Source organism: Geotrypetes seraphini, chromosome 3, assembly GCF_902459505.1.
Source record: "Geotrypetes seraphini chromosome 3, aGeoSer1.1, whole genome shotgun sequence".
Taxonomy (NCBI): domain Eukaryota; kingdom Metazoa; phylum Chordata; class Amphibia; order Gymnophiona; family Dermophiidae; genus Geotrypetes; species Geotrypetes seraphini.
This window is the reverse complement of record NC_047086.1, coordinates 373383441-373410296: the sequence shown is the minus strand read 5'-3', so window position 1 is coordinate 373410296 and position 26856 is coordinate 373383441. Positions and strand designations below refer to the sequence as shown.

Genomic DNA, 26856 nt, shown 5'->3' with positions numbered 1-26856 from the left:
AGCCTCCTATCATTTTCGTTGCCCTCCTCTGGACCGCCTCAAGTCTTCTTACGTCCTTCACCAGATACGGTCTCCAAAACTGAACACAATACTCCAAGTGGGGCCTCACCAATGACCTGTACAGGGGCATCAACACCTTCTTCCTTCTACTGACTACGCCTCTCTTTATACAGCCCAGCATCCTTCTGGCAGCAGCCACTGCCTTGTCACACTGTTTTTTCGCCTTTAGATCTTAGGACACTAATACCCCAAGGTCCCTCTCCCTGTCCATGCATATCAGCTTCTCTCCTCCCAGCATATACAGTTCCTTCCTATTATTAATTCCCAAATGCATTACTCTCCATTTCTTTTGCAGATCCTTTTTCATATTTTCCACTTCCTCTTCGGTGTCTACTCTGTTACAAATCTTGGTATCATCTGCAAAAAGGCACACTTTTCCTTTTAACCCTTCAGCAATGTCATTCACAAACATATTGAACAGGATTGGCCCCAGCACCGAACCCTGAGGGACTCCACTACTCACCTTTCCTTTGGTACAATAAGTACCTTATTGTACCAAAAATAAACTCAGACAATTCCAAACAATACGTCCTTTTTATTTCCCAGCTAATTATGGGCTGTCTGAGGGTACAAAAACATTTATTAGCATTTTTGTGCCACATGTGCTTTTTGTTAGGTCATTTTTCTAGTGGAATTAACTTTATTTATTTATTCAATTTTCTATACCGTTCTCCCAGGGGAGCTCAGAACGGTTTACATGAATTTGTTCAGGTACTCAAGCATTTTTCCCTGTCTGTCCCAGTGGGCTCACAATCTGGGGCAATGGGGGGGATTAAGTGACCTCCCCAGGGTCACAAGGAGCCACGTGGGTTTGAACCTACAACCTCAGGGTGCTGAGGCCTTAGCTCTATTGAGCATGGTGGCACACGAGTACTAAGCAGCCGTAAGCGGCTAGCTTTCGCTCTAGGTGTGTAAAAAGTACATGAAAAATAACACATGATGCAAATTTCATTAAAATAATTATTTCCGTTTATTAATTGTCAGAATGGACCTCAAAAGGGTTAATTTTGCGTCATCAGGAGGTCTTTATAGTTGCCAAACACTGGCCTTCTGATAAAGATCTCAACCCGATAATTTGTAGCTCCCCAATATGTACCTTTTGTCCTGCATGACATCATTATTTATCAGCCAATCCATTAACAGAGGCTGTCCTTAAATTTGGACAAAGAACTTCTTTTTAACATGGAATAAAAGTTTCAGAAATTATACTTTTTGTTTACATTCATTCTGAATATACTTTATTTCATTTTACTACATATCTAATATTCTTTTTGTCACTCTCAAAACTTATTTCAGGCAGTTCATTTATGTAAGACAACCTGCTGAAAATTTCTTGGCCCTATCAGCATCAGAGAAAGGAGGGGCTGTTCCCCCTTGCTCTGATCTTTACAAAACTGACAGTGTTAAGTTTCACTGATACACACACACAGAAGCCTTCCTATACTGGAGACTAGTGCAGCATCTCAGATTCTAACTTAACTATTTCCAGATGTTGCCTTAGGATTTTTCCTTAGTGTTCCTTCAGGTTTAAAATATATAAAATATTAGAAATTAAGTACACACCATTCTTTCATATATATCTTTCATACATCCATCATTCGGGGCCCCTTTCATCCATCCAACACACTTAATACATGTTATGCTCCATTTTGGGATACGTAATCTAATATGCTCTTCCTAACCAGCCTAAGCACATCTGGTATCAATTAGAACCACGAGGTTTAAGGCGGGAAGCTGAACAAAGACTCAGAGAGAGAGAGTCATGGAGGCAATTTCATACCTCCATGTATTATATATATCCATTTCCTTTATGGTCTGGCTTAATAGCAAAGTACATAAGGAGAATATTATTATGCTTTTCCTTAATATTAATCTGTAGTGTGTTTTTCTGTCCTTGGCTACATCCATATTCAGATTTTTATTCACCAATTTTTCGTACGCTTCTTTTTTTTAAAATTTCTTTATTCATTTTTTCATATTACAACAAGTGTATCAGAAAAATACATATAATCTTATAAACACACACTTAATTTTCCTTCATGAATACTTTAAGTACAATATATCATATTTATATTCATATTTTTATAATGTTTTAGATAATATGTAAATCATTTAATATGTATGACAAATATAAATAAAATAACCCCCCCCAAGCCCTCCCTTCCTATTTCAGAAACTCTAACCTAATACTTAAAAATGCATTAATTAATTCATACATATTGTAAGGTAAATAAAATAATACCCGCCCACATCCCCACTTAACAAATCTCTTATTATGGGAAAATGTTATTAATCATTACAAAAATCTGCTAATGGTCTCCAAATCTTCAGAAATTTACCAAAATAACCAAAAAGTCAAATTTTCGTACGCTTCTATTGGGCATGGCCTTAACTAACACATATGCTTGTATCTAACTAGAGTTACCCAGAACCATACGAAAAGCAGGCAATTTTGTAGAAAACTCCACAAAATACTGCACCATCATGTCCTGCACTGTCCATTCCATTAACGTACCATAGATATCGCCCCCTGCAGGCCACGAGCCACTACTGCTCACTCTAACCACTGCACCACTCTAGAAATCAAAATGTAGTAAAAGTGATCCAAGTGTAGGACAATCCAGCCATTGTGACATCACTGATGAGGTTGGCTCTAAGGCATTGGTGGAATGAGGCATTATGACATCACAATACTTGCTCTGGTTATCAGAGGATGTAACTTTTCACACTTTATTCAGTTTTCTATACTGTACTATGTACAGTTATATCACTTGTGAGCTACAGTATAAGTGCAGTAAAGGCACAAAAATGGAGTGGAGGATCCAGGAGAGACGAGGGAAGAAGTGAAAGAGTTCTAGGGGAAGTGGGTTTTCTGGAGTATGTGTGTGGTGGTGGTGGGGGTGTTGGTTGTTAGTGTTTATTTGTTAAAACCTAAGCCTTCTGTAATATGCTTAGACTCAAGTGCTGGTGCCTGTCTGTTGTAATACATGCTTTTCTCCTTGTGGCTGTGAAGGGGCATTTGCTAAAATGTAATGTGTGTGCTTTGCAGTTACTCCTTAAAGATAACATTTGCATAGGATTGCAGCTGCTAGACACAAAGTCATACAGGCATACCCCTCTTTTACAAAAATGTAGTGCGGTAATAGGTCTGACATTAAAAACCATGCAACGGTTTTGTAAAATTGGGGGGTGGGGAATAGAGAGGCAGCAGGCTGCTTTCTATCACAGTCTGCGGGAAGTAACAGATGGTAATCCCAGTAGGCAGGATTTAGGGTACTGTAGTTGTCAGCACATCCATTCATGTGACCCAGAACATACCAAAAGAGCGGCTACTTTCAAGGGTGGCAGGAAGAGCTAGTTGGCTGCCTCTCAAGGGTTAGTTGGAGTGAAGGGGAAGACTGCTGCAGTTGGGTTGGGAGGGAGTGGTGACAGGACAGGGCTGTTTGCATGGAAATGGAAATGCTCATTGCTCTGCAAATGTTTTGGAGACCGTGAGCTAGTATATATTTATTTTCCTTATACTTGGTTCTCTATCACTTTCAGAGATATGACAGAAGTAGTTCATATCAAAGACAGAAAGGAAGTAATTCATGAAATGAAATTCTCACCAGATGGATCCTATCTTGCTGTGGGTTCTAACGATGGCCTAGTGGATGTGTATGCAGTTGCCCAGCGTTACAAGAAAATAGGAGAATGCAACAAATCTTCTAGTTTTATTACTCATATTGATTGGTCTGTGGACAGCAAATTCTTGCAAAGCAATGATGGGGCAGGGGAAAGACTGTTCTACAAGATGCCATGTAAGTACAGGAGAATAATAGTGTATACATGAAATATAAAAATGCATTGATTTCTTTAGCTATTAATGAAATTCTAGTGCAATGTGTCTAGTGATCCTGAACACTAGGGTTTTGCATCTGAGCCTGCAAGTTGCTTTCAGAATGCTGTCAATCATCTTTTGAACTCTGCCTCCTTCCCAGGGAACAGCTCCTGCCCTCTCAGGTTTTTTTTTGCAAGCAAATTCCTCAGAATTGTTTCTACTCTGTGGTTTTATTATTTGCGGGTATTTTTTTTCTAAGTGTTCGATCAGAGGCTCGGTGCCCAGAGGTTCCCACTTGTTAGAACCTCTATCTGGGAGAAAACACAGACTCGTGCTGCTGAAGTTTGCTGCTAGCAGGATCAGCCCTTGGAGACACCTAGCTAGGCAAACTGCTTTTGTATTTTTTAAGCTTAGGGGGTCGTCCCTTGTGTAGATGCTTGCATCCCTGATTTATCAGGAGCTTGAGCACAGGCTGTTTGGATCCTTCCTGGCTTGGCTGGGATTAATAGTGGGCCAGCTGCTTGGTCCTCCCCTAACCCCCTTCACGGTGCAAAGTTTCTGGGGGTTGAGGCTCAGTCTGACCTTGGTCCAACTGGCAGCCCGAAGACCAAGTTTGTCTGGCGAACCTATGAGGCAAAGTTCTTCTCCTTTTATTCCAGTTACAGTCCTGAACTGAAGCAAACAGGCACATGGCACAATGAGTAAGTCTATTATGGTCTATGGGGAAAATCAGGGGTGGGGGAGGTCTCCAAAATTGTAATTTAAAGTTTTCTGCAGCCAGAGTCAAGGTTCTCCACTTCTAAAACACTTTTTCCTGCAATTTACGTATTTCAGGGAAGTCCCCACAGGCCATTTATGGTATGATTTTCCTGGCAGTGGCCATCTTGGGTTTTAAACAATCTTTTTTTTCTAATGATTCCATCTGCTTCAAAACCGCTTTATTTTACTTAAAATTGACAGGGATGGACCCTTCAGTCTTCTTACCCCTATTTCATGCTATGTTTGTACTGTATAGCTGGTTGAGGAGCATCCATGTCCTGCGTGCGACTGAGCGTGCAGGGAAGGGGTGGTAGCCTTGGGCTTAGTCTCTGAGTCCTCCAGGGCAGGAAGCATGTTACCACTAGAGAAGAGACCCGTTTCAGAGCCCTCTGGAGGTGCATTAGCCAAGCGCAAATATGTGGTGGCTGCGGAGACCAAGAGGACCATTGGGGTCCCTGCCAGGGTCCTCGAGATCCACAGTACACCCTGGATTTTCTGAGCCTTATGAGGAATGCCTGTTTGAACTGCTGAGGGTCCTCAGTGCCTGTGTTCAGCAGGACAGAGGCAGTGGCGCAGGAAATCTCCACTCGGCATGTGCCCTGACCAGACTAAAGCACAGAGCTGGACCAGATGGTTCAGTCTGATATAGACTTGGAGGATGGAAAGTCCGATTTCATGCCACTATTGTCCAAGGATATAGTTTCTCTGGCAGAGTCTGGTTTTCTGAATGAAGGCAGCAGTCAAAAAGTGGTAGTGGCCCTGGACCAGGGGGAAGACCCCAAGGTGTGTCAGCTGTTAAGGCCTCTACACTTTCGGGCATTATTTCTATCTTGTTATGAGAATTGATCCCCTTCATTGCAGTGCTCAATTATGAGCGGCTTAGTTGCTCTGACCGCATTCTTTCCCTTGCGTCTGGACATCACAAAGCTGGTCAGGGACCACTGGGAAACACCAGAAGGGTTCCTATGAGTGGCTAAGGCTATGGCCAAGCATTTCCCAATGGCTCCAGATTTCCATCAGCAGAAAAAGGAGAAAGATAGCCGGCAGGTCATTCCTCCTTTCTCCACTGGCAGCTCCACCACGTGGCTTGAGTTGAGGCCCCTCCTACCACCATCAGCAGGGCAGGATTAATTCTTCAAGGGCCTCTAGGCACACAAGTACACTGGGCCCCCTGCCCCACCCCCATTTATCTGTTTTCTTATTTACTTCTTTATTTCCACTTGTATTTCTTTCTTTTTTTTAAATTCAAAACAAAGAAAGATTAGCATACCAGTGCACAATTTTTCTTCTATGCAACCCCACACATCTCTGAACAAATCCCCCTTTCTTCCCTTCTCACCTACTTACCCAGGACTTTAAGTCTGAACCCTTTCCATACATATATAAAAGTGTTCAAATATATTGTAAAGCAGTAATACTATTCAAAATATAAGTCTATGTTAATAACCAAGTTTACAATGCCTCTCAACTGCCTCACTTTCTCTTGACAAACTATAACCCATACAACCAAATCTGTAATTCCTCTAGTACGTTCCACTCCATGTATGTTATCTTGTAATGAAACAACAAGGCAAGCAGTCCACCAAAGAATCCAATATAAAACAAAAGAAGATTGGCAGACAATAAGGAGATTCAAATCAGGTTTATTCAAGGTGCTCCCAAGAACCATGCCCGATGCATTTCGCCAAACAAGGCTAGTCAGTGCTAACAGAAAACCATGTCTTTCATACACACAGAGCACAGATACACCCTCACCCAGTATGGAATAAGTAATCACAAACTAAAAATAGAAATATGTAGATAAAGGTTAAACTGAATCACCAAGAAGCCAAACTGCATACAGTGAAACACCACAGAAACAATGACACATAGGCCCCTAATACTCTGCAAAATATAAATATAGCAGATGTAAATTTGAAGAAACTTGTACACTTCATGTAAAATTTGAAAATGAATAAATAAAAATTAAAAAAAATAAAAAATTTGAAGAAACTGACAATCACCACTTTACAAATTAATAAATAGAAATAAAACAAAACTTGAAAATAAGAATATACCATTTTATTGGACTAATCCATTTTTCAATTAACTTTCAGAGGCCATAGCCTCCTTCTTCAAGTCAATATAGTATACTGCTGTTACATTATACTCTCCTGACCTGAGAAAGGGGGTTTTGGTCTCTAAAAATTAGTAAAAAATGTATTAAAATTAGTTCAATAAAAAGGTTACCTTATTTTCTGTTTATAAAAGTTTTATCAATACAGCTACAATACTATTTTATTCTAAAACAACAAAAAAATATTTTTTCTACTTTTTGTCGTTTCTGCTTTAATCATCTTGTCTTCACTCTCTTCTTTCTAGCCAGCATCTGTCCTCTTTCTTTCTTCCATGAAGCATCAACCCCTTCCATCCACTGTCCACCCTCTCCCCATTCTATATGGCATTGTCCTTCTTTCTATGCTCCTTCCATAACTGTCTATCCTGTGCCCTGTCTCTCCTTTGTACATGATTCATTTCAGCTCTGCCACCTCTCCATTTTCTCTCTCTGTCACCACCCCTTCTCCTATGCTCTGGCATCTCTCTCTTCTCTTTTCTTTCCTTCCCACCCCAAGCCACGGTCTGGCATCTCTGTCTCCTTCCTTTCCTCCTTCTGTCACCCTGTCCCTGATCGGCAGTGCAGTCCCTAAGCGGGTGCTCCAAGGCCTGGCGTCATGAACTTCTTTGTGCAGCAGCAACATTCACAATTTGCTGCTATTGCCGGCTTAGGGTCTTCTTCTCTGTCGGGTCCTGCCTTTGCGGAAACAGGCAGGACCCGGCAGAGAAGTTGACAACAGCAGCGAATTATAAACGCTGCTGCTGCCCAAAGAAGTTCATGATGCCAGGCCTTGGGGCACAAACCAAAATGCCACTGGAGGTGCCTGCTGTAAAAGCTGCAGTCCTAAAGAAAGAAGCAAAAGACCAGGCTTCCACAAAGAAACAAGGGAAGTCCACAAAGCACACCACGTGGAGCCAGCTCTTGGACACAATAGTTTAAAATTCAAATGCTTTATTTCAAATTTAAAAAGCTAACCCAACGAGCCTAGAATCCAACATGGGCCATGTTTCGGCAAATGAAGTCTTCCTCAGGGGTTCTTCAGAAGGTTCAGAAATCCAATACACAAAGAAAAGAAAGGTAAAGAATAATAATGAAAAACATAATAAAATACAACTAAAACCATCAATGACAAAACCATCACATCAATATAAAAAAACACATCAATATAAATAAAAAAAAATTTAAAAGCATTATAATTGAAAAATGGATAATTATACATCACATTTATAATGAATAAATTGTGACATTGACTGAGCAAACACATCATATCAGAACCATAAATATATTATATAAAAAAAAGAACTTAACCATGGAACTAAAGAATAAAATCTCCAACAGGAGCCAAGTACATAAAAAGGAGAACATAAAAAGGGTATGGATAAGAACACTGGGACACCTGTGTAGACACTAAATAGCAGAATTAGTGTACATAATAATGGGACCTATATTATTGCCTAAGGAAGGACAGAGATGGTCAAAAAGGTGGAGGAGTAGCTCTCTTTGTAAAGATCGATATCCAAGTGACCGAAATGTAAGGGACCTGGGGAAAGGAAGAAGTGATATGGATCGCTCTGAAAAAAGAAGATGGAACTTCTATCTACGTGGGTGTAGTCTACAGACCTCCGACTCAATCACAGCAAATTCATAAGGGTCTGATTGTGGATATCCAAAAGTTTGGAAGGAAAGAGGAGGTTCTGCTGTTGGGAGATTTCAACCTGCCGGATGCGGACTGGAATGTTCCGTGTGCGGAATCGGAAAGAAGTAGGGAGATTGTGGATGCCTTTCAAGAGGCTCTGCTCAGACAAATGGTGACGGAACCCATGAGGGAAAAAGCGATATTGGATCTGGTCCTCACAAATGGAGAGAGTATCTTTTTTTTTTTTTTAAATAATTCTTTATTCATTTTCAAATTTGACAACAAGTGCACAAAATAATATAATTCAACAAGTTATTACACAATAGCACTTTGATATCTACTACATAAAAATCTAATGATACATTTAACCCCCCCTACCTCCCAACCTTCATCTATATTTTCAATCAGAATATACACATATTATAGAACATATTGTAACATATTATGTAAGATTGTTCCCAACACCCTCCCCCCTTTGGTGTGCCAAAAGAAGAAGAGAAGAAATTATGACTATTCACTACAATATTTTGTCATTGGCCCCCATATTTTTATAAATTTAGTATAAGTCCCTCTTTGTATTGCTATTGCTCATTCCATTTTAAATATATGACATAATGTATTCCACCAAAATGTATAACTAAGGTTTCTGTGATTCTTCCAATTGTTGGTTATATGTTGAATGGCAACCCCTGTCATGACTAATAAAAGCTTGTTATTCTCTGATGATATTTGACTTTTTTTCCTCATCATCACTCTATTCACTAGGCAAAGGTAGGGGAGGGTCATTAGGGTGGGCAGACTAGATGGCCCTTATCTGCCATCTATTTCTATGTTTCTATGTTTCTATGTATCATGCCAAATAGCACTGTGTCATAAGAGAGTGCCACATGATTTTCCAATAATACGTTTATTTGAGGCCATATTGAATTCCAAAATATCTTAATACAGGGACAATAATAAAGTAAATGATCTAATGTCCCAGGCTCCAGATTACAATGCTAGCATCTATTGGACTTAGAACTATCTAATTTTTGCAAACGTACAGGGTCCAAAACACTCTATATAACAAAAATAACCAAGTTTGTCTCATAGATGCTGACACTGTACATCTCATTTGAGATGCAGAAATTTGGTGCTTGATCTCAATGCTCCAAATGTCTCTCAGACCATTCTTTGGTTTTTTATTCAAGTATCCAGATAATAATTTATACCACAATGCGGCTTGATGCCCTAGGAAGTCTGCTTGGAAGCATAGGAACTCCAGACTATACTGACTGTTCAAAGTCTTCCATTCAGGGAACCCTACCTGAATGGCCTGCTTCAACTGCAACCATTTAAAGCTTTGTGTTTTACTAAGACCAAATCTATGTTGCATTTGTGAAAATTCAAGCAGTTTACCATCTGAAATAACATCCTTTAGAGTTCTATTGCCTGCAATAATCCAGTTCTTCCAAAGGATTTGAGCTCCGCCTATTTTAATCTTGGAGTTTATCCATAGAGATTGATTAGTTGACTTATTAATTGGAATAGGTGTTAATTTGCTGATAAATCTCAACATTTTCCAAGTATCCATTAACATTTTATTTTCCCTATATCTCCTAGGCATGTTAATGCTTGGAACATGAACTAAATTCAGAGGAAACAAAAGGCGCCATCTGGTCCTCACAAATGGAGAGAGTATCTCTAATGTTCGAGTGGGTGCTCACCTGGGAAGTATTGATCATCAAACGTTTTGGTTTGATATAACGGCTAAACTGGAGCGCGGCCGCACGATACTTAAAGTCCTAGATTTCAAACGTACAGACTTTAATGCAATGGTAGAGTACCTGAAGAAAGAGCTATTAGGATGGGAGGACATAAGAGAAGTGAAAAGACAGTGGTCTAAGCTGAAAGGAATGATAAAAATGGCTACGGACCTTTATGTGAAGAAAATCAATAAAAACAAGAGAAAAAGGAAGCCGATATGGTTCTCCAAACTAGTGGCGGAGAAAATAAAGGCGAAAGAGTTGGCGTTCGTGAAATATAAAAAAAACCCAAGAAGAGGAGTGCAAAAAGGACTTCAGGGTAAAACTGAAAGAAGCCAAGAGAGAGATACGTCTGGCGAAAGCACAGGCGGAAGAACAAATGGCTAAAAATGTAGAAAAAGGAGACAAAAATTTTTTCAGATATATTAGTGAAAGGAGGAAGATGAAAAATGGAATTGCTAAACTAAAAGATGCTGGGAACCGATATGTGGAGAGTGATGAGGAAAAAGCAAATGTGCTAAACAAATACTTCTGTTCTGTGTTCACAGAAGAAAATTCTGGAGAAGGACCGAGATTGTCTGGCAAATTTACATGAGAAAATGGAGTGGATTCGCGCCGTTCACGGAGGAGAGTGTTTATGAGCAACTTGAAAAACTGAAAGTGAACAAAGCAATGGGACCAAACGGGATCCATCCCAGGATCTGCCACCATGATTCTCATAGCTCCTTTGTGACCCAGACAGCATTGGTTCTCTCTTCTACTTCAACTCAGCACCATGGAGCAAACACCTTTGAAAAACTTTCCTACTCTGCTTACTTAGCATCAAGGATCTCTTCTGCACTCATTACACCTGACAGCTTTGTTTCTCTTGGGTTCAATTCTTCTGTCTTGCATCTTTCTCAGCCTGTTCGACAAATTATCGACGCCTCCAGGAAGCCAGCCACTCAACAATGTTATCAACAGAAGTGGACTAAGTTTTCTTCCTGGTGTCTTCTTCATCATCATTATCCAACTTCCTTGTCAGTGAACTTCTTGTTGGATTATCTGCTTTATTTGTCTGACTGGACTCAAATCTATATCTATCAGAGTTCATGTCAGTGCTATTACAGCTTTTCATATGCCAGTCAAGGGTAAATTTCTCACTGCTCATCCTTTGATCTCCAGGTTCATGAAAGGACTTTTCAATGTTAAACCACCTCTCAAACCTCCTCCTCCTGTAGTCTGGGACCTTAATGTAGTTCTTTCCAGGTTGATAAAGACACCATTTGAACCTATGGTCTAAGCTCATCTCAAGTGTCTTACCTGGAAAGTTGTTTTTCTTATCTCCCTCACTTCTGCCAGGAGGGTCAGTGAGTTACAAGTGTTGGTGGCAGATCCACCCTTCACAGTTTTTCACCATGATAAAGTGGTTCTACGCATGCATCCAAAGTTTCTTCCAAAAGTTGTCACGGAGTTTTATCTCAATCAATTGATTGTTCTCCAGGCTTTGGCATAGGCTGCTACCATCAATGGCTTTTCATATGTTAAATTTAACAAAAACTATGAATGACCCAGCCTTTTCTGTATCCTTGGATGCAGAGAAGGCCTTTGATCGGGTGGAATGGGCCTTCTTGTATCAAGCAATAGATTGGTTTGGAATAGGTTCAGGATTTATACATATGATCCAAACCTTGTATAGCTCCCCTGTGGCTAGATTGTATATTAATAATAATCTCTCAGAGTGTTTTAGTTTGCAGAGGGGGGTTAGACAAGGATGTCCCTTGTCTCCTTTGCTTTTTGATATTGTATTAGAACCCTTGTTATTAGCTATTCAACAGGCAAAGGAAATACAGGGTATTCCTTATTCAGATCGGGAATATAAGGTCTCTGCTTATGTAGATGATATACTGCTTCATTCTATGCTTACTTGACTTAATAGAAAAATTTGGAAAGTTTTCAGGATACAAGATAAATTGGAGTAAATCAGAAGTTCTTCAACTTAATGTTCATTGTAGAAAAGGTTTATTTGAAACATTTCCCTTTTTATGGAAAGAAGATGGAATAAAATATTTAGGCATTTGGATAAAAAACATACTGGAAGACACAATGAAAGTGAATGAAAAACTTTTATTACAGAAGGTGACAGAAATGTGTGAGCAATGGAATCCTTTACATCTGTCTTGGTGGGGGAGAGTGCAAACGATTAAAATGATGATTTTACCTGTGGTTTGTTACTAAATGGGTATGATAACCATTTTTTTTTTTCAGGGGTCTTTTTACAAAAAGTTAAACAGTATTCTTACAAAATTTATTTGGCTGGGTAAAATTGCTAGAATTGCTTTAGTGTCTTTACAAAAGCCAATTACAGAGGGTAGGGTAAATTTTCCCAATTTTTATAGGTATCATCAATCCTATATTTTGCGCCATGGTATGTATTGGGTCCTCCCAGAGCTCATTGAAAATGTCCCAGATTGGTTATGGTTGGAATGGTGACTCATGTTTCCTCTGAGATTGTGCCATGTTCTCAGTATCAAAATGCCTAGATTATATAACAGAATTATAAAACAGAATATTAGTAGATACATGGAAAACCTTAAGATATATCAATAATTTAACACCTATTCCAATACATAAATCTACAAATCAAACTATATGGCTAAACTCCAAGATTCAAATTGGCGGATTTAAGGTCATCTGGAAGCATTGGATGATAGGAGGAATACGTATTTTAGATGATGTTATATCTAATGGTAAGCTGCTTGAATTTTCACAGTTGCAACACAAATTTGGACTTAATAAATTGCAAAATTTTAGATGGTTGCAATTGAAGCAGGCTATTCAGGCGGGGTTCCCTGAATGGAAAACTTTAAATAATCATTACAGTTTGGAATGATGTGAGCCGGAGGAACTTCAGCATGGCCACACTGACTGACCAGTTCAGGGTCCTGGGACGAAAGCTGAAGCGGAATACACGGAGGATAGCATTCTCGGAGATCCTGCCTGTACCGAGAGCAGATGCAAAGAGGCAGGCAGACCTCCAGGCTGTGAATGCATGGTTGAGGAGATGGTGCCAGGAGGAGGGCTTCCACTTTGTGAGGAACTGGACGTCCTTCTGGGGAAAGAGCAAGCTCTACCGGTGGGACGGCCTGCACCTGAGCACAGCGGGAACTAGACTACTGGCAGCCAATGTGAGGGAGGAGATCGAGAGGGCTTTAAACTGAGGAGAGGGGGAAAGCCGACAGCTGATCAGATGTTGACGCTTCGGACAACAGTATCCAGAACAGATGCTGAACGGGCTGACTGCAGGGAGGAAGCAGAGGGACCGGAGGATCTTATGATCAGACAGTGAGGGAAACATCAGGTAAAGGGAGCTTGCTGGGAGAAGACTAAGGGGCATGGAGACACAGGGGGACTGGGTGGCACGAGGGCGAAAGCTGAGGGCAATATAGAGGTACCACAAGGTGAGGGGGATCAAACAGAGGCTCAAGGGATGATAGCCCAGGAGGGGGCCAGTAGGGCTAGAAAACCCAGAGGAAAAGCGGGGAAGTGGGGTGGCGGGAATGTAGGGAAGCTGAAAGCTAAGAGGGTAAAGGCTGAGGGAAAAGCAGAAGCACAGGGAACGGGAGAACTGCCCGAAATCCAAGGGCAGGCGGCCCAGGTAAATGCAGAGGTGGAGGAAAAACGACGGGACCTACGGGACCTGCGGTGCTTATACGCAAATGCAAGAATCCTCATGGCCAAGATGGGTGAACTAGAAGTCGTGGCCAAGGGGGAGGACCTAGATATAATTGGAATTGCAGAAACCTGGTGGACAGAGGAAAATCAATGGGATGTGGCGCTGCCGGGGTACAAGCTCTACAGGAGGGACAGGACCCACAAGAAGGGGGGAGGCATAGCACTTTATATAAAGGACTCTATCCACTCGGTCGGGATGGATATGGCAACGAAGGCAGAGGGGCTGGAATCGCTATGGGTCAAATTGCCGGGAAACAAGGGTGCAGGCATAAAACTGGGGCTGTACTATCGCCCATCTGGTACGCCAGAAGGAGTCGGACACGACTTGGAAGCGGAACTGAGACAGGAATGCAGGACTGGAAGTGTAACAGTGATGGGGGACTTCAACTACCCGGGAATAGACTGGAGTACGGGTCACTCCAACTGCACTAGGGAAACAGGATTTGTAGAAGCTGTGAGGGACTGCTTCATGGAGCAACTAGTCAAAGAACCGACGCGAGGGGGTGCTACTCTTGACCTCATCCTAAACGGATTAGGGGGGCCTGCAAGAGGGGTAGAAGTGGGAGGACCACTAGGCAACAGTGATCACAACGCGATCAGATTCACATTAGAAAGGGGGACACCCATAGTAAGGAGGACCGCAACAACTGCGCTCAACTTCAAGAAAGGGAACTATGTTGCTATGAGGGAAATGGTGGGGAGGAAGCTCAGAAACATCTTTAGGATGGAGACTGTGGGAAGCGCCTGGACCCTATTCAGGGACACCCTGCAGGAAGCACAAAGAATGTATGTCCCCAGTTTCAGGAAAGGCTGCAAGAACAAGCGATCAAAGGACCCGGTTGGATGTCAACTGAAGTAAAGAGGGCAATAAGTGACAAAAAAATATCCTTCCGGAGATGGAAAAAGGACCCAACGGAGGAAAATCACCAGGCGCACAGGAAATGCCAAAAGGAATGCCACCGAGAGGTTAGAAAAGCGAAAGGGGAATACGAAGAGAGGCTGGCCAGGGAGGCGAAAAACTTCAAGGCATTCTTCAGTTACGTAAAGGGGAAGCGACCAGCGAGAGAGGAGGTGGGGCCGTTGGACGATGGGGATAGGAAGGGAGTGATTAAGGAGGCTAAAGAGGTAGCTGAGAGGTTGAACACGTTCTTCTCGTCGGTTTTCACGAGCGAAGACACATCTAATATACCGGACTCAGAGGAGCTCATGAGTGGGGAACAGGCCGAAAAATTGGAGCACATAGAGGTAAGTAAGGAGGATGTCCATCAAACAGATAGACAGGTTAAAATGCGGTAAATCACCGGGCCCGGACGGGATCCACCCAAGGGTTCTGAAGGAACTAAGACAAGAAATAGCGGGCACAATCCAGCATGTTTGCAACCTATCCTTGAAAACTGGTGAGGTACCAGAGGACTGGAAATTGGCGAATGTCACACCTATCTTCAAGAAGGGATCGAGGGGTGACCCCGGGAACTACAGGCCGGTGAGCCTGACTTCAATTATAGGGAAGATGGTGGAAGCTATGATCAAGGACGGCATTTGCGAGCACATCGAGAGGAATGGCCTACTGAGAACAAGTCAGCACGGATTCTGTAAGGGAAGGTCGTGCCTAACGAACCTTCTGTACTTCTTTGAGGGAATAAGCAGTCGGGTGGACAATGGGGAACCCATAGACATCATTTACCTTGATTTTCAAAAGGCTTTCGACAAGGTGCCACATGAAAGGCTGCTTAGGAAGCTGTGGAACCACGGGGTGGGAGAGGATGTGCACAGATGGATCAAGCACTGGTTGTCGGGTAGACTGCAGAGGGTCGGAGTGAAGGGCCAATATTCTGACTGGCGGGGAGTCACAAGCGGTGTGCCACAGGGATCGGTGCTGGGGCCGTTACTCTTCAACATATTTATCAATGACCTGGAAAAGGAGGCAAAGTGCAAGGTTATAAAATTTGCAGACGATACCAAATTATGCGGCAGAGTTAGGTCCAGGGATGAGTGTGAGGACCTGCAAAGGGACCTGGACAAGCTGGAAGACTGGGCAAACAAATGGCAAATGCGCTTTAACGTGGAAAAATGCAAGGTCATGCATATAGGGAAAAAGAACCCGTTGTTCAACTACAAATTGGGGGGGGCATTGTTGGGAGACAGCAGACTTGAGAGAGACTTGGGTGTGCTGGTGGATGCATCACTGAAGCCATCTGCACAGTGCGCAGCAGCCTCGAAAAAAGCCAACAGGATGCTGGGCATCATAAAGAGGGGCATAACAACCAGGATGCGGTAAGTCATCATGCCATTGTATCGAGCGATGGTGCGTCCACATCTGGAATACTGCGTTCAGTATTGGTCGCCGCATCTCAAGAAGGACATGGCGGTACTTGAGAGAGTCCAAAGGAGAGCAACGAAACTGGTAAAATGGCTGGAACACTGCCCATACGCCGAGAGGTTGGATAGGCTGGGGCTCTTCTCTCTGGAAAAAAGGAGGCTCAGGGGAGATATGACAGAGACCTTCAAGATCATGAGGGGCATAGAGAGGGTGGATAGGGACAGATTCTTCAGACTGAAGGGGACAACAAGTACGAGGAGGCATTCGGAGAAACTGAAGGGAGATAGGTTCAAAACAAATGCAAGGAAGTTTTTTTTCACCCAAAGGGTCGTGGACACTTGGAATGCGCTACCGGAGGAAGTGATCAGGCAGAGTACGGTACAGGGATTCAAACAGGGATTGGACGGATTCCTGAGGGATAAAGGGATCGTGGGATACTGAGGGAGGAGCTGGGATGTAACACAAGTATAGAAAGCTAACCAGGTAATAAGTATAGAAACCCAACCAGGTCGTGCATGTGCAAGACCGGAGGGTTAGGACTTCGATGGGAAGATAGGACTTCAATGAGAAACCAAGGTGGCAAGGGAGCCCCTTGTGGTGATTCAGACAGGTCGTGACCTGTTTGGGCCGCCGCGGGAGCGGACTGCCGGGCAGGATGGACCTATGGTCTGACCCGGCGGAGGCACTGCTAATTCTTATGCTTTCAGGTTGACTTCCTGGGACATCAGGCCGCACAGTGGTATAAACGGATAGCTGGATTTATAAATAAGAAACCAAAAACTGGTTTTAGGGATATTTGGAATATTGAGATTAAACACCAAATTTCTGCACGAATTTGGTCTTGGAGGTTGAGATGTACAATGTTGCCATCTATGAGACAAACTTGGTTTTTTCTGTTACATACAGCATTTTGGACCCCTGTTCGTTTACAAAAGTTGGATAGCTCTAAGTCTAATAGATGTTGGCATTGTCATCTCGAAGCAGGGACTTTAGATCATTTATTGTTCTATTGTCCGTACATTTTGGCCTTTTAGAAATCAATATGGGGCCAAATAAATTGTTTGTTGGAAAATCCAGTGGCATTGTCTTATGATACTGTGTTATTTGGCATGTCAGTGAGGGCTAAAAGCAAAATTTCATCTAAGAACAACAGGCTTTTATTAATCATGACAGGAGTTGCCATATAACAAATAACGAGCAATTGGAAAGATTGGAAGAGGCTTAATTTTAGTTTTTGGTGGAATTCCTTATGTCAGATGTATAAAATGGAAAAAACATTAGCTACTCAGAAAAGATGTTTTAAGAAATTTCAGGAGACTTGGGATCCATTAACAAAATATTGTAATGTCTAAATATTGGGGATGGTTTTCCCCCCCTTTAAAAATGCACATCTGGGAGGGGGGAGGTCTGATATGATATTGAATTTTAGTATATAGATGTGGAATTCGGGATTGATGTTTTACATGTTGGAAGTTGTGAGTGATTGGGGGGAGGGGGATTAATTCTGTAATGGACATTAATAGAATATTAAGTGTGATATTTGAGTATAAAATGATGAATTTATTGTTACACTTATTGTAAGTTTTAAAAAAGAATAAAGAATTGGGGAAAAAAAAAAGATTAGTGCTGGTTGCACACAATTTTTTGTATCTGTTTTGATCAGTTACTTTTATGTTATAATGTTAATGGATATGTTGGTTATAGAGCAGAATAGAATTGAAGTGTCAGGGATTTTTTTCCCCGTTTCCCTCCTCCCGGTTATGTCTTTCATTACAGTTCTACTTGATTGCTTTGGACAAACTCAGGGGGCAGGAGCAGCTCACTGAGAAGGAGGTGGAGTTCCAAAGATGACTGACAGCATTCTGCAAGCAACTTGCAGATGCATAACCCTAGTGTTCAGGATCACTAGACACATCTACAAGAAAAAAAAGATTATTACGTTAAGAACCTAATCTTTCTTTGTAATTTAGTGACAAAAATCTTTTTTTCCTTTTCCCGTTTTGTCCTTTTCATAGTTCTGACTTTTTATTGCTTTCTTATAGATTACAAATTGCATGCATACATTGTTGCAGAAGTGCATCACCTTGTATTACTGAAGCCTAACTAATGATAACTGGAAATTAATAAAATCACATTCACTATCTTATATGATCTGTAATGTTTTTAAAATTAGCTTCATAGCAAATATATACAGTATATGTTAACTGTGATTGCAATTCTGTACATAAAAAAAGTGTAGAATTATATTCATCTTTCTTGATTTAGCATGTGATCTATATCTCAGATGTTGGTTCATATATAGATTATGTATAAATGTTTATAGATTATTAAGCGGTACATTGTACCTCTTTACCTTTTGATGCTTATTATAGTATTTTTATCCTGCTGTCATATTGTATTACCAAAAAAGAAAGTGTAGGATGAGATCTATTTTACTAACATAACTATTCTATGTTCTTCCTTTGTTTTTCAATAATGTTATTAATTCTTTTCTTTTCCAATTCTTTATTCATTTTTCATCTTATATCAAGTGCACAAATATTATTTCAATTAAACTTATACTCATTACTTAAAATTCTTATATTATCATCTTACATACATAAATTTATTTCTTCCACCCCCCACCCTTTCCACAGATATTGTATTCAAAATATCATATAAATATTACATACATAATTATTAATTAAATCTTTAATACAACTAAAAACTGCCCTCCCTTCCCCTAATTATAAATATACTTTCAGTGTAAAAAGGCATCTAATCATTACAATAGTTTATCAATGGCCCCCAAATCTTTTTAAAATTATTATAATTCCCTTTTTGCATGGCAATTGTTCTTTCCATTTTGTATATATGACACAACGAATTCCACCAGAAAGTGTAATTAAGTCTAGAATAATTTTTCCAATTCATGGTAATATGTTGAATGGCAACTCCTGTCATTATCAATAAAAGTTTGTTATTATTTGATGAAATTTGACTTTTTATTCTCATTGACATCCCAAATAGAATAGTGTCATATGATAGAGCTACATGGATTTCTAATAATGTTATTAATTCTAATATTATAGTATTATTTTTAAAACTGAATATAGAAGAATGTAAGTTCTTCAAAATATGTTTATATAAAAATTGTTATAATTCCCTCTTTGTATGGTAATTGTTCTTTCCATTTTGTAAATGTGGCACAACGAATTCCACCAGAAGGTATAGTTAAGTCTACTGTAATTTTTCCAGTTACTGATAATATGTTATAAAAAGATTTGGGGGCCATTGACAAATTATTGCAATGATTAGACACCATTATCCAATGAAAGTATTCTCATACATAGGGGGGAGGGTATAAAGTTATATTAAAGATTTGATCAATAGATAAGAATACAATATTTATATGATATTTTTGATTAAAATATTTGTGGGAAGGTTAGGTAGGGAGGGTATAAATTTATGTTTTTAAGATGATGTTAGAAGAAATACAAGTGATGTTTATAAGGTTAAATGATGTAATATTGTGTTCTTGATGTAAGATGGAAAAATGAATAAAGAATTTGAAAAAAAAAGTTTATATAAATGGTTGGTTATATTAATGTTATAGATGGTTGTTCATTTCAGTATATAAATGAAAACTAAGAACAAATTAGTAAATGAGAATTAAAACTGAGTATTCTGTATATTAGTTAAATCTGTAGTAACTGACATTAAATGATTTCAGCTGGGAAACATCTAACCAGCAAAGAAGAGATCAAAGGGATTCACTGGGCCTCCTGGAGCTGTGTGATAGGGCCTGATGTGAGTGGGATTTGGCCAAAGTATACTGATATTACAGATATCAACTCTGTGGATGCTAATTATATCAGCAAAGTACTGGTGACGGGGGATGATTTTGGATTGGTTAAATTATTCCGATTTCCTTGTCTAAAGAAAGGTGAGACAATTTAGTTTGACAATACTGTAATTTAATTTATATAATATGAATTTTTGAATCAATGATTCCTATTGTAAAATTAAAAAAACTTATTTTAAACCTACACTATTCAGAAAGGATCATCATTTTTAATACTGTTATTACATTTGAAAAAACATACTTTTTTAATGTTTAGGATTTCAGGAGATTTAAAATTAACTGAGTATTGTATGCTTTCCTTATTAATATACATTGTACATTTACTTTTCACTATTCATTTTAAATTAGATCGTCATATCCATTTACTACTCTCTTCTGATGGCTAGGTTGTATGCTAATTCATATGACTTGAAAAGACAAGGCTGAGAATAAAGGTCAAGACAATGAAAGGGCAAATATGCATGCAAAAGTTCAGCTGTTATATATATGTATGTCATTTGAGATTGTTTAGAAGAATTACAGTATCAAATGTATTGATGGAAACTCCAAAGCATTTAACATTTTTTTCTTTAACACTAGTTTAATATGAACAAATGGGAACACACACAATACAGAAGATAAAGGGGAAAATGATAGACTTTGGCACACGGATAGCAAAGTGGACCAGCTTGTGTAATTTTATAATCGGTTGTACATGAAGGAGGCACAGGTAGACTAGGGAAAAACTGAAAGATATGTAGTTTCAGCATCTCTTTCTAAATTATCCAGTGAGGAAAAGAGTAAATACACTTCTAAAGGGGAGAGAAATCCAAGGGGATAATAAGAAATTTGAAGGGAAATTAAGCTCTGGGGTTGGATGGTTTATTGGGGGGATATAAGGGAGTCTATAGGAAACTATTGTTCCCCCTTAACAGGACTCCCTCACAATCATTGAGCTGCCTTAAAAGGCCACAGGAAGGATCAGAGTAGGGAGGAGAGATCAAGGCAGACCCCCCCATCAATATAGATAAGTCAAAGAGGCCCAGAATATAGAGGACAAGCCTTCAATCCTATGCCTCTACCACAGAAGAATAAGCTTCAGAAGTTCTATTCAGATAGGCCAAGTTTATCTTGAAACCCTGCTGAAACTGGATCTTTGGAACTAAGGGCCAAGCCTGACTCCCAACTGTGTTGAATGCTGGAAGATAGTACTTTAGTCTGGGATTCTAGTCCAGAGACAATCTGTTTGTGCTGCCTTTTGAGAGACAAACTAGTGCACATGGCCTCTCTCTCTCCCTCTCTCCCCCTCTCTGTCTCAAAATAAAACCTTGGTTTGCGAGCATAATTTGTTCCGGAAGCATGTTTGTAATCCAAAGCACTCGTATATCAAAGCAAATTTCCCCATAGGAAATAATGGAAACTCAGACGATTCGTTCCACAACCCACAAACTGTACGTACTTGTATTGCAAGACCTCACTTGTTTCGAACAGTCACTACACTGCGGGTGAATTGGGTGTGATTCTTAATACGTTCAGCCACGCTCAAGATGTGCGTATGTTGTACGCGCTTGAACCACGGGTACTTGTATTACGTTCAGCCACGCTCAGCGATATGATGCGCGTATATTGTGCGTACTTGATGTGACACGTGTATATGTGCTCGTACTGTTAGACAACGCTCGTTTATCAAGTTAAAATAAAATGTTTTGCTCGTCTTGCAAAACACTCGCACACCATGTTAGTTGCTATCCAAGGTTTGACTGTATATATGTATATATATATATATATATATATATATATATATATATATATATATATATGAGGGCAAATCAAAAATCAAAGGCAATTGTTAAATTATGTGATAACCAGAACAGAGCTAGTGAAATACAACATAAGTACTCATACATTGCCTGTTGGATAGTTCGTCCATGCACAAAGCAGCGCTCAGCCTTTAGTTGTGCGGCAGCCGCGAGGTCAGAAACAAGAATGCTCCATTGCAAACTGCACCATCAAAGAACAATGTGCAGTAGTATGCTTTCCTTGTATGGAGGGAGTGAAACCTGTGGAAATTTCACCATCAGATATTGACTCAGTATGAACATAGAACCATGAGTCAAATGAAAGGTTTACAAGTGGGTAAAAAGTGGGAAGAAGAGGTATAACTGACTGTGAACAGGCCGAGCAGTCACCTCCTGTCACTTCACCACCACCAGGCACTTCTGGTCTTCTTTCCTTCCAGGTCCTCTCCAACCTTCATTGGACTTTTGGCTGCTTCCAGTAACATTACCAGTCTTTCCGCTGGTCACCACCAGTCCCTCCACCAGTCACTCACTTTGGCCAATGGTCTCTCATTCTTCAGGCTGCTTCCATCTGGGTCTTCTAGCCGATTACAGTACCATTACCAGTCTCCAGTCTCTTTGCTGGTTGCCACCAGTTCTGCTAGTCTCTCTGCCGGTTAACTGGCAAGGAGGCAAAAGAAGTGCCCAGTTATGCCTGGAGGTTCAATTGCTGTTCTGTTGAGCAGAAATCTACCAAAGGACTCTCTCTGTTCCTCATGCAATGAGAATGGAGAATGTACAAGGTGACGATTTAGCCAGCAGACATTGGACCTGAGAGAGTGATCGCTCTCCAGAAAAGTGTTCAACCACATTGTGCGACGTTGGGGTTTTGGAAATCCCTCAATTGCCGGGGGAGGGGTGGAAGGCAGAGAGGAGGAGAGGTTCCGACGTTGGTGCTGGCAGTGACCAACTCATGTTTTTTGCGGCACACCTGGAATCTCGCCACGGCACACAGTTTGAAATACACTGAACTAGAGCATGGTTAGGTTAGCTTTCAAATGTAATCCTTCAGATCAGAGATAAGCAAATGAAGATGGCTATTGGTATATAAGAGTAAAACATAAAAGTATTCAATTGATAGTCTTACAGGAAGAGGGAGGAGAGAGAAGGGTGGGAGACAGAGAGACCTTCAAATCACCCTTCCTTTTCTCTCTGTCTCCCATGCTCCCCTTCCCACCATCTTCCTGTAAGACTGTCATTTGAATACTTTGATGTTTTATATACTGATAGCTGTCTTCATTTGCTTATCTCTTATCTGAAGAAGAAGGATTACCTTTGAAAGCTAATCTAACCATGCTCTAGTTAGTCCAATAGAAAAATATCACTTGGATTCTTTTTGTTTTGTTTTATTTCTTTTTATTTCTACATATTATCTAATGTAAAGTGGAAATTTGAGGCTCTATAACTTGAAGTCTCTTACATAGTTTAGATAACATAGCTAGATAATATTTGTCTTTCCAGTGCAATAGGTGAGACATTCTAGACCAGTGGTTCTCAACCCTGTCCTGGAGGACCACCATCCAGTTGGGTTTTTGGGATAACCCTAATGAATATGCATGAGAGAGATTTGCATATAATGGAAGTGACAGGCATGCAAACCTGCTCCATGCATATTCATTAGGGCCATCCTGAAAACCTGACTGGCTGGTGGTCCTCCAGGACAGGGTTGGGAACTACTGTTCTAGACAATAAGGTTATTTCCCTTTAGTCGCATGGTTGCAGAAGGAATCCATTCCACATTTTTCACTCTGCCTCTGTAGTACTTCACTGATCAGTTTAGTGCCCTCTACAGTTTTTTCCTTCTGCAACGCATAGATGCAGTTATTTGTGTTCTGCTCTCCCCATTTTATTGTTTTAATTCAATGTAATTTCATCCTCTTTTGGGATAATTTAGTGCTTGGAGCAATTTTAAAGCTCTGCCTGCTTAAGAATTCACAGACTTTGGTCTGTAGCTGACAAGCTGATCCCTTTTTGGGTACCTGTTGGCCAGCCTCCATAGTTTTATCTGGAACTCAGAGCTGTCACTCAAGTAGCTCACCTACTGTTAATCAGGGGTTGAGCGCAGGCTATTAGGCACCCTTAGGAGGCTCAGCAGTGTCTCACAGGGTGCCGGCTGCGTTGTCGTGCCTCTGCCTATTCCGGTTCGTAACCAATGGTCTGCAAGGGTGGAGGTATAGTCAGACATTGGAGTCTGACTGGCAGCCTGAAGATCAGCTTTGAAGGAACATTCCCAGCTTTGTGGCAGTGATTATTCTTGTCCAACTACTATGAAAGAGCTGAATGCAGGCTTGCAGCATTTTTAACTGATCTTCTCAGGTCACAGTGAGTACACAAGCTATGAGAGTCATTGGGGGAGGTATGAAAAGTAGAGTTTTGAATGTTTCCGAATGTTCCCCCTCCTGAAAAATCCTAAAATCACTATTTTTAATGGTTAGAAAATGTAAAAAAAAAATCACAATTTTGGCGCAAATTTTATGACGGTACCCATTTAGATTTTTAGCTATTTTATTTTCTAAAGCTCCCTGCTTCTTCAAATCTGAAAACATTGCCTGGAAAATTGCTGGGATGAAGTCCTTGGTGTCTCCTCATGTGGATTCTTGCCAGAATTGTGCATTTTTAGCACTTTTAGAGCAGTTGTGCAACCGGGGGATTGGGGGCAGCATCCAGCTTAACCTATTCCCTACTAAAGCAGGTGACCAAACAATCAGCTAGCCCAGTGGGGCAGCCTTCATGGTTTTTGGGGCTCAACATGGTTGGTAATTCCATCCGCCAGGCTGCGGACCCTGCACAGCCTCAGAAAAGTTCAGTTTTGCCACCTTAATGTGACCTATGCCCCAGGAGCTGGACACCTTTTCAACATTTTTGAAATTTTTGCGCTCAAGATTTTGGACCACTGTGTTTTCTCCCTGCACAGTCTCAATCCGCCTACACGGCATCTCTCAGTGGTATTACTTCTTTGGACATGTCCTAGACTCACCCTGCCATGATTCTTGCGCTGCCTGACCCTGATATGAGGGATCTAGGTGCAGATGATTTGCTTGCTGACTCCTTATTTACAGGTGCAGTGTTTGCCAGGATGGGAGATCAGGAACTGTGTGCTAGATCTGTGGATCCCTCTGGGGTTTTGGGATCCTGGAAATTCTCTCACGAGCCTGCACCTATTTGAATTGGCAGCTTTACCAGACCTTCATTCTGAAACTTTACTGGAGGTCATTTTTGTCTCTCAGCCAGCTCCAGCCACTTCTTCCTCTTGGCTTTGTGGTGTATACGTGCTACCTTCTCCTGGTACCCTGATATATGCGTTCTGGTCTTAGAACAGTTTATTTCTCCTGAGAGTGCTCTGACTTGCTATGCCATGCTGGGATTTTATGGCAAGGAAGTCTCAGCAGCTTTGGTTAAGCCCAGGGTGGGTTTTTGTAGTGCAGGTGGCAAAATGCACCTTTTCCCCCAAAGTAGGTGATGCAGCTGCCTTAGGCATTAAAGCTGCAATAAGGATGGCATGCTGAACCATAGGGTTATCCATCTGTGCTTGCGAGCACACTGTAAAAGATGTCAGTCACAGCTTTTCAACTCCTCCTTCTCCATAGTCTCTGCTGCCCCCCTCAGTTATTCCTTCTGCAAGTGAGCACAAAGGTGTCTTTCTGATCTGCTCTGTTTATTTCTTAAATGTTTTTTGGCTGGTTTGCAAATTTTTTTGTGCAGTGTCGGAGATCCCAGTTCAAAGGGACTACTCGGAGAGGAGCAGACATTTTAGTCAGCATCTGGTAGATATATTCCTTGAGGACCTGTACAGCCAGCCTGCTGAAGATTTGTGGAGCTCTGGGTTCCTGACCCTTAGCACTTGCTCACTTCCTTGACTTGGTCAGGAGCTTGAGCGCAAGCTGTTAGGCATCAATAGTAGTCCTATAGGATGCTCAGGGTGCCAGCTCCAACTTTGCCTCCCCCCCTTTTTTCACATCGTGGTCTGGGGTGTGTGTGTGAGGATCAGTCTGACTAAGGTCCGACTAGCAGCCCGACGATCTTGGCGTGAGAGTTGCTTGAGGCAGAGAACCTATCCAGATCCAGCTACATCTTAAGGGAGCTGAATCAGGCTGCACCACCATTTCCCCAGCAAGTGGATTAACTCAGCAGAGAGACATTAGACCTGGGAGAGAGGTTGTTGTTCCTGAAAGCCTTCCAGACCATTGTGAAACGATGGGGTCGTCTGATGTTTGACCTCATGGCGACTGCAAAGAACAAAAAGTCAACTCAATTCTTCAGCTGAAGATGCAAACCTGGAAGTGCAGGGCTAGATGCCCTAGTTCAACCATGGCCAGAGACTGGGCTACTGTGTTCCCTCTCTTGTCCATGATAGGCTGGGTGATCCGCTGAACAGGAATGGTAGTTCTAATAGAACCAGATTGACCCAGGCGCCCATGGTACATGGATCTTGCATGTCTGCAGAAGGAGCAAAGTCAGTCTCCAAGTGCACACAGACTTGCTTTCACAGGGGCTGATTGTCCTAGAAGATCCAGGACACTTTGGTCTTATGGCCAGCTCTTGAGAATGCAGCGCTAGACCAAAAAGGATATTCAGAAGTAGTCATTACTCCCTTACAGGAAGCCTCCCTTATGGATCTATCGGTGAAAGTACTCTTCTTGATCGCAATTACATCTGCCAGAAGAGTCTCAGAATTGCAGGTACTGTTATGCAGAGAGCCATTCCTCAGGATCACGGAAGTGACAGTGACCTTGTGTATGGTTCCCACCTTACTGAAAGTCATCTCTGCGTTTCATGTCAACCAAGAGGTTAGACTGCCAGCATTTCATCCCATAGGGTCCAAGAAGAAAGATAAGACCTTAAAGGTTTTGGACGTCTGGAGAGTTGTATTGCATTACCTGGAGATGACTAATGAGTTTCATCTCTTGGATCATCTTTAATCAGGCAAGACGAGGCAAGTCTGCTTCCAAGGCCACCATCTCTAGATGGATTTGTAGAGTGATATTCTGCATACATCAGTTATGGCAAACAACCACATGTCTCATTGAAGGTGCATTGGACAAGAGG

At 41.2% G+C, this 26856-nt stretch overlaps 1 protein-coding gene across 2 annotated transcripts in view; it reads left to right on the top strand.

Moving 5' to 3' along the window:
- Window positions 1-26856, top strand: part of EML6 (EMAP like 6) — a 523485-nt gene that overhangs the window by 112055 nt on the left and 384574 nt on the right. For both annotated transcript variants that reach the window (XM_033938328.1, XM_033938329.1), the window contains exons 9-10: window positions 3604-3860; window positions 19862-20074. In XM_033938328.1, the coding sequence (XP_033794219.1) occupies window positions 3604-3860; window positions 19862-20074 (470 nt within the window). The remainder of the gene's footprint in view (window positions 1-3603; window positions 3861-19861; window positions 20075-26856) is intronic.